Here is a 12,586-nt window from a genome sequence, read left to right on the forward strand (position 1 = left end):
ACAGACTGAGTCCATGTGAGACAACAACACTCTTATTAGAACGTGCAACAGCTCACTTAACATGTTCTTCAGGTAAAGATAAGATGTCAAAGCACTCAGGCATTAAGTACGATAAGAGAGGCGGCTCTGAGTGCACTTCCTGCTCAGTGCTCATCCTCATTGTTACTGCTCTTACAAAAATAAAACAGACAAAAAAAAAAAGGAAGAAGAGGGGTTAGTTTCCTCTCCATTAAATCCACTTTGCTTATAATTTGATTCAAGCATTCGCACAGGTGGATTATAAAAGTGTTGCTAAATGTAGCTCTAACCCATTAACAGGTCAGGGTGTTCAACTGCTGCTACGTGTTGTGTATTTCATCACATGTCCTTCTCCATCCTGCCTTCTCTCCTACAAGAACACTGTATTTTTCATTACTTGACATTGGCACGGCCCAAAAGAGGGGTTGGAGGAGTCTGCCTGTAATTAGTTATCACACGCTGTTTCCTCTCCTCTCCCTTCCTCTCTCCTGTGAGGCTCTTTTGGGAGCTGGAGAAGTGGGCCACGAGAGGAACAAGGTTGTTGTGTCCATGTTTCTCAGCTCATCAGAGCTCCTGCTGCTGACACCAAACAGGAGTGCTGACATCAGAAGCAACGCGGCCACCGGATCTAAATACGGGATGCTATAGCTTTTATGAGGCTCGACGCTAGGAGGGAGGCTCTGCACAGTCAAAGCAACTCTCACGCTCCAGTCCACAAAGAAGTTCCTGGGGACAAGCACATGAGCAGACGCTGAAACCAGTTTATAAAGTGTAGAGATTAGCAGATGCTTTTTCATGACTGATGTTTTTACTCCAAAGTAACTCTTGGTCTTTGTTCAATTTGCTTTTGAGATGTTGTGCAAGAGTCACACTTATACATCACATCATTTACCCCAAGCCTGTTGACCCAGCACACAAGTTATCCTATAAGATTACATTTTCCATTAAATAGTCTAATTAGTTACACAATTATTAAAGTACACAAGCCTATGGTCCTGTCCTGAGGGGTTGCTCCTGGTCAGCTGTTTATTTTTGCTTCCAAAAAATGTGCCTGTTGGCACACCCTCCCCTAAAAACGGAGAACAGTGTGTGTGTATGTTTCTGTGTGGTGGTGGTGGTGGTGGGGGTAATGTGTGTACGTGTGTAGATGCATGTGACCAATACCAAACCATTTGCTCTCGGGTAACGGTGTGTAGTACTTGTCCTCAGCCAGCCCCATGTGGGCTGTAGCCAGCTGAGGTTGTGACCCTGAGCTGAATGAAGCATCAGCACACTGAATCTTTGTTTCCAGAAGTCAGGCCAGGCCAGACAAGCTCACACACACACATAATTCTGAACATGTATATGTATTCAGACAGATATTTTAGCAGTGCATCAAAATGTATGAAATATAGTCACTTGTCTCAATGAAAAGCTAAAGGGAGATTAGGGGATGGGATTGGTCTTTAGACGTGAACTGACATTCAACAGTGCTCAAAAAGGAAATCCACTCAGTGAGTTTATTGCAGCTTTTAGACACGTTCCACTTAAGATTTTTACTTGTCACCTAAATATTCAACTCTCACCTTTGTAAACGGCTCACAGAATTCACATCCATCCTCTGGGGGCTGGTTAAAAAATATATATATATATATATATTTGAAAAGTAGGCTCTACAAAATACTTTACAGACTCCAAAGATTCATTATTTTTTTGGTTTGTAGTTTGGACTGCTAGATAAAACCAAGCTGTGGATGAAGTGATAGTCCAATATCTGCTCCCTTAATAAAATTGTCTGCACCCAGTTTTCATAAGAATAGCAAAAACAAGAAAAGGCATGCACATGCACACACGTACACACACTTCCTGTCTTTCTGCAAAACGGTGTGAAACTTCATTAGCTTCCTCCTCTATGCTGCAGGACTGGCTTAGTGCAGCTGCTCCTCCTCAGCCTGTGGGATAACGTTTAGGGCTAGCAGTACACCGTTATGGTGCTCAGATGCTTGTAGAGGTAGATCTGTAAGGTGATCAGAAGAATATGACAAGATCGACGAATGAGGAGAGACGACTCAAGCTGCACTGATTTCACACTTATCCACTATCCCCTGAAAACACCTATTTCCTTTAGTGCTGTATTTAAGATGCAAGACTTCCAGTCTCTCCCTCTGCCCTTTCATTGCCAGCTCTGACATACACTACTGCACTCTTGCACAGCCCCACCACCGCAGCATCCACCTGTAGGCTCCAAGCTCTAAGATATCATCTCATCACTCCTTACATTTCTGCATGTAAAATAAAACTCTGAGGAGTGATGAGGTCGGAGCACAGACGCCAAACACAATCTATGTTCTACTGCTGCAATAAATATTTTAAACAAATAAAAAATGTAAGTTGTCTGACTTTCCGAAATGTGTAGAAAGTGTTCCCCTATCAGTATTTCAGTTTTCAGTACACCGTGTAGTTCAGGTGTCAAATACAAGTCTGTGTTGTGTCTGTGTATTTGAAAGATTCAAAGTTTCATGCAGATAAATCAATGTCTTCTTTATCTTTTAGATGATCCAGACCACCAGAACACTGATCGAGTCAGCTGATGTTGTCTACTCCAAGCTCACACAAGCACAACGGGCAGGTATGTTGCATTATGGGATGTGCACCTGCAATATCTCTGTTTATCGTCTGCTCTCTGCTGTGAAGAACAAGTCTATCATCCCATATTTATTTGTCTTGAAAAATAGGCTGATTTTCTTTTTTTGCACACCTGAGTGTGTGACTGGTGAGTTGGAGGAGAGTAAAACTCGGCAGACTGTGAAGAAGGCTCGCTTTATGCTGTTAATTTATTTGAGTATACAACGTTTCAGTCTAACCAAGCAGATTATACCTGATGAAAGTAGGTTTGACTGAAACATTCTATGCTCAAATTAATTAATCAGCATAAAGTGAGACAGTATGCAGGAGCCTTTCTGATTGTATCAAAAAAAAATAGGGACATTTTCTCAGGAGGTATGAGAAAGATCTCAGCTTTTGTGCAGAAGAAAACTCAAGGACATAGAAAAATATCATGTTTAACCGGGGGGAAGAATATACCTATGTTTTCTGCTTTTCTTTTTCAAAATGAATCATGTACCAAACCACCGCATTAATGCAGCCTTTGCACACACTACGTGTTGTGTCCTCCTGCCTAAAACAATGATCCAGTGTATTTACTGCGACAACATCTTCCTCAACATCAACAACAGTAGCTTCTGTCAGCAGAATAGGCCATCATCTGTGAGTCAGTGACAAGTAGTTTCATGTCAGTGGGTAGGTGAAGACAATCAGCCAGCCACAGAGTCAACTGGAGAAAGAGGGCAGAGTGAATTAACATCCTTTGAGAGGATGAGAAAAATGAAAAGGTTTGACAGAGTGTTGGATGAAGGGGTGGAAAATGTGATGAAAAGGATGAAATTCAAGAAGCCTTTTTTTTTTCTTCGATGCAGCCGATTTAGAAGAAAAAAAAGGGGGGGGGGGGGGGGGGGGCTCTATGTAAGAGGTCCGGCCGTTAAGGATTGAGAGAAAATTGACCCTTATAAGATCATTAGGAAGGAAATTACTTCAGATGAAAAAATCCTGTGGGTTGACTTCTCCAGCCTCTTTTACATTCAGCACTAATTGTTTCTCATTTGCCATGCTTCTTTTATCTGCTGAAGAGCACTAGAAATAGGAGGACAAAGTTTCAATAGATCTACATTTTGCTTGTTTTTATCTCAAACCTCAGACAAACAAATGAGAAAACCAATTTACATACTGACAGATGGATTAGAGCTCCTAATAACTCTTCGTTGTGTTGTTGTGTGTTTCGTGTAAGCAAAACAGGGAAAAGTAGACAGGGAAGGCTCACTCCCTGGCACATGCCAACCCAATATCCTGAGGCCGATAAGCCAATTTAAGCCTGCTATGCCCAGCTTTACTCCATGATGTCCCACAGAGAGAGGCATATGCTTCACTCCCCACACCACAAAAAAAGCCAGGATGATATTTGTGCGATGCAATTACCCAGGGATGAAGGCTGAAAGCTGGGGCTTCAGTCACAGAACCTGTCCTCTATCTCAGAGGGTCTTCAGTCCGGAGCTGGATGCATCTTCAAAGGCGATGAGTGCAGAGTTAAGCAGAGCCTTAAACCCTTCACAGGCACAGGACATACTGACTGCAACAACAGTAGCTAGATACCAGAGGTTAATACTCAACTTAAACATCATGTAAACAAGTTATTCTATGTCCATTATATGTCCTATTTTATGAGAATATCAGCATTGTTTGATGCTTGTTTAAAGAGATGTCATTAATTTTAAAAGGTCCTGGGTGGTGAGGCTATTCCTTAAGGAACATGTAATCCTTACAATTCAATCAAAGGGAAAAACATGGAAATTCTTAAATTCAGAGTTACATTTTTTTTTAGCATTATCTAAGAGTGACACATTGATGCAAAGTGTTGGAGCATCACCCCTGAGGAGCCTCAGCTGCTTGCCAAACATAGGGCTTTCCGTAACACCCACTCTCTCCCCCCCCCCCCCCCCCACAACAACACACACATGCCTCAATCCAAACCGACACCACTCTCAAACGCACACAACTGTTGTGTCTGTGCATCCGTGCTTCTAGACGTGTTGTTGCGATGTTGGAAAAAAAAAAAAAAAAAAAGTACACCTGACATGATGTGATTTCCAGCAGGCTGTGACAGAAACAGATGGTACACATCACTGTTTACCAAAAATCTATTTACTTAGTTTTTACATATTAGAGATCTGTAAAACGTAGCCTTTTTGCCTCAAGTCAAAATGTAGGAAAACAGTCCCGCAGCCCAATGCAGCCCAGTTCAATCACATGAGAGGTTTTGCAACTTCTTCTTCTTAAAGTTGACTTTCCTGTTTCTCATGTAAAACATTTCCATCCACATCAACACATGCGCGTAAAAAAAGACAAAGAAACAAATATTAGTGAATATCTTAGCGGGAAATGCTTGAACACGTGATAAGATTATTAAGATAAGAGGGAAATGCTCAATAAGGAAATTATGAGCTTGATACTGCCTTCTTACATCAGCATCTGCTATAAAGATTTTTCCCACTGTTGAAAAAATAAAAAATCTTTCCAATATTGATGCAACCACTCCTACGCTCGGAGTGCTGTTTGTGCCCTCTGCATGCATCCTGACTCATCAGGTCCCTGAAGTCTGTATCTCTGCTGCTGCTTTAGCTAGGAGAAATGCAGAATTATTTCATAATGGCCATTTAATTATATCATAGTCAGGATAATAGGGAACATTGTGTAACCAAATCTTTAACGCTTGACCTATATATTTATGAATATGTGACAAATACAAAGGCTTACACTCTTCTACTTAAATCAGTACTTTACACTTAAAAGCAGTGGAGCTAACACAGACCTATCTCCCTGTGCAAAATTCTGCAGCACAATTTCTGATTCCACCAGAGAACAGAAATAAATCATGGAGGATACTGGGATGCACTCATGACTCCACAAAAAAAAAAAAAAAAGCATCTTTCAGATGAAGCGTGAATACACCTCTCTTGAGAGAGACTGACGAATCCTGAAGCCATCTCATATCTTGCCATCTTGATATATCAAGACTGAGAATGACAATAGCAGCAGCCTGAACACAGACAGCCAGTCTGTCAGAGAGTGGAGTCATACACAAAAAAAAAAGGATGGCAGATTTGCATAGAATTGTAGGCTTTGTCTATATGAACGATCAGGGAGGTATAATTTGGGGAAATTTGGCTGTGTGAGAAGCAGAGTTGGGTGCTATTACCGGGATGTCAGAATAGCAGAGGGAATGTGTAGGGTAGGGTGTGTGTGTGTGTGTGTGTGTGTGTGTGTGTGTGTGTGTGTGTGTGTGTGTGTGTGTGTGTGTGTGTGTGTGCCTATGAGCTTGATGTAAGGCTTTTGATTGGTCCTGACACTTTTGCCCTAGCCAGTAAGGGTGTGCTCTGCTCATCAGCTAAATGTTGTTGACAAAGCCTTAATCACAAAGAGGTGCAGGCTGCGATCTAAAATGAGTGACACACCTCTTACCTCTCAACTTGCCTTTCATTTTAAATCTGAGCGATGAGAAATGAGCGACAACTTGGCAGATTAACCACTCTCATTCTGCAGGAGATGAGAAACAGGATTGATGTGGGACAGTTTTCAGTTGCTATGGCTATTGCAGCTATCTTTCATCTTCCCTTCCTGTTTTCAGTTTATGCCCTGTCATTATTGCAGCTAATCAGTTTAATTTGGGCAGTGAAGCTGAGGTGTTGATGAGGATGGAGAGGTGCTGGATGATCCCCCATGGGCGCTATTGATGGCTCGCCATCATGCACACTGCTAATGGGGGACTAGATAGACAGCTGGGATGCACACACCGGCAACTCCAGATGCTACCACTGTGCATGTGTGTCTTTGTTTACACTGTCTGCACGCAGAGCTAATCTGTTTTTGAACACTACTCCCACTTTGCCTCCTAAATAGCCTTTGCTCCACTAGCTTCAGAAATGGTTTTCTAAAAGTGTTTCAGAAAAAGGAAAAATATTCCTCAGCTTTTGCATCATTACTAAGCTTATTTTTTATGAAATCTGTTATAACATTTAGCCACTTTCATACACTGTAGATAAAAGTATAATAATTGTGCTTGGATTCAACAGCCGTATGAGTACATTTACTGCTCTCATGAACAATTGTAGGTACTAATTTAGCATTTTGATTTCATGCTACTTTCATGTAACCCACAGGGAAATATTTGCTTCACACGCACTAACCGCTGAGCTAAAGCCACACCCCATTAAGATGCATTTGTAGTGATCATGTAAATCTGCATACCCACACAGGTGTTGGCAGATCTGTGTGTTTATGTAAATCACCAAAATAAATGCAACAATAGTAATGTAAAGATCCCTGCTCTGTCACTGGAACCAACAGGTAAGACACCCAGAGGTGCACAGAAAGTAGAGTTTACTTTCAACGTAATTGTCAAAGCTGGTATATCAGTCAAACATGTAAAAGAAAACCCCCAAAATCCCTCCCCAATTTCCCAAATTAGAGTAATGATGCTTTGTTGTGTCTGGTTTAATACAGGACTGCTTTCATTTGACTTATTAAGCTAAAGGAGCGGCTGTCTTCCTGCACCCTGACTGTACTTATTCAATGATGACTCCATCAAAACAAAGGCTTCCTGTGCCTGACCACTCTGACTGTTTTCTCACAGTTTTTGGACACTCCATGTGGATCCCATTAACACAAAAGTCCAAGGTCTTAAGATATCGTCTTCCTTTGTCCTCCTTGGCTTTGTACAGTCATTGTTTCCCCAGCTCATCAGGAGCTGGAAAATGCCATTCCCTGTTTTTGCTATGATTATATTTCCCCTGTGCTCTGCAGTGTGTGAGACTGAAGATGAATGGACGGAACTGATCTGACTCATCTGTCTTTTCTTCCCTTGATTTTGATCTTTGTTTTTTATCAATGCTTTGAAGATTCTGTTGGCTTTATTATTTACTCTCATTTCTCTCCTTCACTGTGCATGTGTGCACGTGTGGCTTGAATGATTCAGTGCAGGAACGAAATTCGAAAGTCGAATATAATTTGAATATTAGAAATAATGACAATATTTGAATGCTTAATTGCCATTCGCTGATGTAATTTTGTTATGAATAAATAATTGGTTAAAATGTTTTGAATAACGAGTGAATCAATTCATGTGAGGTTGTTAATGTTCCTTAAACAGTTTGACAAAAGTAGTCATCCTAGGTGTATTTTATTAAAAACAAAAATGCCCTATCTTGAATTAGGCCACTAACCCTCTAACAACAGCCCGCGAGCGCTATATGTCGTGCCGCGCATGCTGGCTGTCCACACTGCAGCCATTAAATATTTCATTTTTTCCCCTCGCAAACTCTATGACATCTAGTGCTTTTGTATTAAAGGTGGACGCGCGGATGTATGGTGCTTTGTATTGAGGAGCAGCACAGCACACAGAGGCTCATCAATAAACGGCATTTGCCATAGGTTTTGTATAAGATAAATAGTAGCCTATTCAATTTTAACATAAAAAAAAACTTAATATATTTGAATATTAAAACTGATAAAGCATACAAATGCGAATGGGATTATAGAGGAATATCTGCAGCTCTAGTGCTCATTACAAAGGCAGAAAACCCTCTTTGCTCTATGCACAGACTTTAAGCCTTTACTGAAGTGTGTGTTTTTGTGTCTGAATATGTATGTCTTCTCAATCCTGTCTGTCTAGCTCGCTCATTCCTCTCTCTCTCTTTCTTTTCCTGTTTACAGTCTCTGTCTTTCTCTTTCTAGTAGAGAAGCAAAGCATTACAGCCTGCCTCCTCAGAGTAAGCCACAGGGGCAACATTTTGTTTTATCAACTCAATTTCTTAGAGTGACGGAAAAAAACCGCAACTGTGTAACAATTGGGGGGAGAAATGCTTAATAATTGGAAAATTAAATGCTTGAAGAGGCTGTATTACAATACTCAGCCTCCAGCTAATTCCATCTCTTATTCAGCTCTCTGTCTGCCACGCTCCTAAAGTTCTGTGGCCGCAGAAACCGGCTTGGCTCAGTGCTGCACCAGCAGAAGGCCAATAACTACACCAGATTACAAGATCAAATCAGCCGTAAAGCCTGTTAACACAACTTTCAGGCTCAGAAAAGGAGATTCTCTAATGGCAGCACATCAATCATTAATATTGGACAACAGAAGTCCTGGCTCTTTTTGGTGATGAGATGAGACTGATGTGCACTGCCAGTCAGAAATCGGGGGTTTTCTCTATTTAAATTTCAACTTCTTGATCTGTTTTATGTGAGCTGCATGTTGTAGTTATTTCCTAAACAAAATGATGTGGAGTTTCTGGTTTAAAAAGAAACTGTGTTGAGATTATGTACTGTGTGAGTACTGTATCGCCTCATGTTTTTTTCTTGACTGCGTAAATGAATCCTTGATTTCTAGATATGACTGCCACCACATGTTGGTGCTAGAAGTTACCATCTTTGGAGGAGAGGGGGGAGATGGAGAGGAGTGTGGGAACTTGCCTTGTTATCAAAACCCCAGCAGTTGTGGCTAGTTCATTACGGTGAATGAGCTTGTTTACCATTATTTCTTCCCACAGAGTGAGACTCTTCTGGTGGCGGTTGCTGACTACAGCCGTTTATTTATCAGACTGAAGAGCCTGTGGAACATATCAGACTTGTCGCTCACTCACACGTGTCCACCACAATCTCCCTGTGGAAAGCCAACAACGATCCCAATCCCTATATGCTCTGGACTACAAATATATGTATCATCAAAACTAAATGAGCGAACAATCAAGGGATGGCGAGTGCAATATACCTGCCACAGTGCTAAAATATGAATACAGAAGTATTAGAATTTCACTCGTTGATAAAGCTTGAGCCTAGTCTTCTTTGACCGCTGCCTGGTACCAAATACCAAACCAAAGAACATTTCATTTTTCTATTTTTCCTTTTGAAGCCAGCCTCACTACGGAAGCTTGAACAGGAGATTGGTGTTTTAATTAGATTATAAGGCTTTCTTTAAATCTGTGTACAGGTATGCATTCGTCTCTGTATGAATTTGTACATTTGAGCCTTGATTTATGCATCTGAAAGGACATTAACAGTTTTTTGTGGGAGAAAATGTAACTGCATAATTAGAAGGGAAGAACATGGCATTCTGTTATTGTACCAAAAGAACAAATATGATTCGTCTTTACCTTTCTCAACTGCATATGTCTACCCTTGGAATATGTCTTTTAAGGATTGAGTCTAGAGTTATTGAAACACAAAAACAGGTGGTGGTAGTTCTGCCACTCTCCAACAAAAATCAACTTAATTAAAGACTTTTCTCGACAGCAGTAAAGGTTCCTACGAGTAAGTGAAACGAACTGAGGACCAAAGAGTGAATTACCTGCGATAATGGTCTTGTTTTCTTTAAGTTCTGACAATGTCTTTTTGGATTGGATTGGAAAATCTTTATTGTCCCCGAGGGGCAATTTGGTTTGGAACAGAGGTCCATAAAGACAATACACATCATTACATCAGCACAAAGACATAAATACATACATATAAAACACAGCAGCAGTGGATATCATCATGGTTGACGTGAGTGAGATAAGAGACACAAACAGCAACAGTCCATAATATAATTGTACTGGCAACAATGCTTACAGCTGCAGCCAACTGCTGATGGGACAAAGGACCTCATCTGTTTGATTTGGCCCTCCTAACATAAGTGAACCTCTTCCCTGTCGGCAGAAGTCTAAACTCTGCATGCAGAGGGTGCTGAGGGCCTCCAGGATGGCCTTTGCCTTCTGAATGGCTCTTACTTGAAAAACACAGCAAATATCATTCAAGTAAACGCCAACAATCTTTCAGCAAAGTTTAACTTTATCCCATAACTTTATCCCATATATTTCCCAAGAAGTTGACCAACCAACATATAGTGCCAAAGTCATAAAGTCAGGTATTTCAGAAAGCCTACAAGCAAGAATGTCCGGCTGCATGCAATTAAAAGGATGTGTGTGTGATCGTCTACCCCCTTCCTTGCTTGATAAGTGAAATGGAGTGGGTCAATTATGCTTTGGGACATGTTCAGTATGCTCCTTTTTACAATACATTTAAGACCTTTCATGACTAATGAAGTGAGCGCCACGGGGCGATAATCGTTCAACACTTTGGGGTTTGTAACCTTGGCTACACAGTGGATTCTTTCCATAACGCAGGAACTTTTTTAATGTGATAAAGAAAGCTGGAAAATCAATTTGAAAATGCTACTCAAGAACAAGGCTCAGTTCTTAAGCAATAGGCTGTGAAGTGATACAGTCAGGCCCATGACTTTTCCTGACATTTGTCTGTTCAAGTGTTCTGCAGACGTCCATTTCATCAATCTCGTCAAACCTGAGACGAGACGTTTTTAACTCATCTGCCGAAACAAAGTCAGGCTTGTCAAGCTTGAACAGCTCCTTCTTTTTTTTGTCCTGAATACCCACCATAGATTTGATTCCCCTCAAGGCAGAGCATAAATTCAACCTTTTGACGCATTTTGGCCAAATTTATTTATTTTTTCACAAACGTCTGAGCAACTCTGTATGGAGTGTTACCTGAGTAGAAAGCTAGCTTTTTCTGATTTAGAACTGTCTTTAATGATTTACTGACCCAGGGCTTATTGTTTGGGTGCAGTGTGATTGTCTTCCTGGGAATAATCATGTTTTCACTGAAGGTGATGTAGCTTGACAGGCTGGAAGTTTTAAATGAATCAAAGCTGAAGTGGCACAGGGTTAGTTGTCAGGGAGACACTGACAAGCAGGCTGAGACACACAGCTTTAGTGGGAGTTTCTTCTTAAAGCTTAGAGAATTAGTAATGGTCTGCCTGGGCTAAATTAGCCTGGACCTATAGACCAATTAAAGCTTAGCGTGTGTTGCACTACTCCAATTAGCAATGCAGCACATTGTACTGTGAACTGCTGTTGTGGCCATTAGGAAGATGAGCTGGCTAAACGTCTTCCTGTGGTTTATGTTCTGCAGATTTCTGTTGTACTTAGAATAAAACCTGACCATGAGAGTGAGCAAATTATTGTATTACTGTCTAAAGAAGGGGCAATGGGAGCACCCATGACCTCGCGGTTTTGTCGCACCCCATGTACAGAGGTTTTAGTCCTTCAGGCAAGCAGCATGGGTTTGCGTTCGACCTGCTGCGCCTTTTCCACATGTCATACCCCAATCTTGCTCTTACCAATTTCCACCTCTTTCCACTGTCCAAATTAAAGGCATGAAAGTCCACAAATCAATTATAAAAAAAAAGGGGCACTGTGTTTTTAGTTGTGTTTGTTTTTTTGAAGCACCAAGGCATGAAGTTAATGCAGGAGGAAAATATCAATTACAAATGGTTAAGGCAAAGCAGTGCAATACAGGGATTTATTGGCTAAAAGAAAACTCACAGGCTATCTTTTGAAGGTAGTAAGGCGGGCTCACCATTAGCAAGAAACAGACCGATAGATGAGTACAATTCCAGAGCAAATTCACTCCAAAAACAAATCACCAATTGATATAGAAAAGCACAAGGCAAAAGGAATTCACAAACAGTTTGAAAATGAACAAAAGAATTTGTTATGTATATGGTATGAAGCTTGTAATTGAAGTGGAGACAGGTGAGTCAACTCCCAGGCTGGTTTTAACAGAGAACAGGTATTTAGATTGGTAAGAGGAGGAAAGTCTGAAGGCATTTGGCCAAGAAAAGAAAAGAAATTGACACATGTACACGATGATTACAGTATATAGATGTATCTTTATTTTGATGTGAGGGCATTTTATTTTCCGTAAAAAAAAACTAAAGAGAATTTTGTGCACACAGTCTTGTTGCATAATCACACTAATTTGCATACAGCACAACTACAGCTTTGTGGCTTAACACAATTAAACAAGAAAAAGAGATGAAAACGATCACAGCAGGTTAAGGACATCATATGTATTTTTTTTCGTTAAGGACAATTTGCTCATAAAAAAAATAGAAAAAGGAATATAATTGACATTATATCAGTTTGTATGGAAT

At 40.7% G+C, this 12,586-nt stretch overlaps 1 protein-coding gene across 1 annotated transcript in view; it reads left to right on the forward strand.

The window, feature by feature from the left end:
- The window catches only part of plcl5 (phospholipase C like 5), a 61,134-nt gene that overhangs the window by 42,336 nt on the left and 6,212 nt on the right, over positions 1 to 12,586 (forward strand). The window contains exon 4 of the mRNA XM_061027044.1: positions 2,551 to 2,626. Coding sequence (XP_060883027.1) covers positions 2,551 to 2,626 — 76 coding nt within the window. The remainder of the gene's footprint in view (positions 1 to 2,550; positions 2,627 to 12,586) is intronic.

This window comes from Labrus mixtus, chromosome 20 (genome assembly GCF_963584025.1).
Source record: "Labrus mixtus chromosome 20, fLabMix1.1, whole genome shotgun sequence".
Taxonomy (NCBI): domain Eukaryota; kingdom Metazoa; phylum Chordata; class Actinopteri; order Labriformes; family Labridae; genus Labrus; species Labrus mixtus.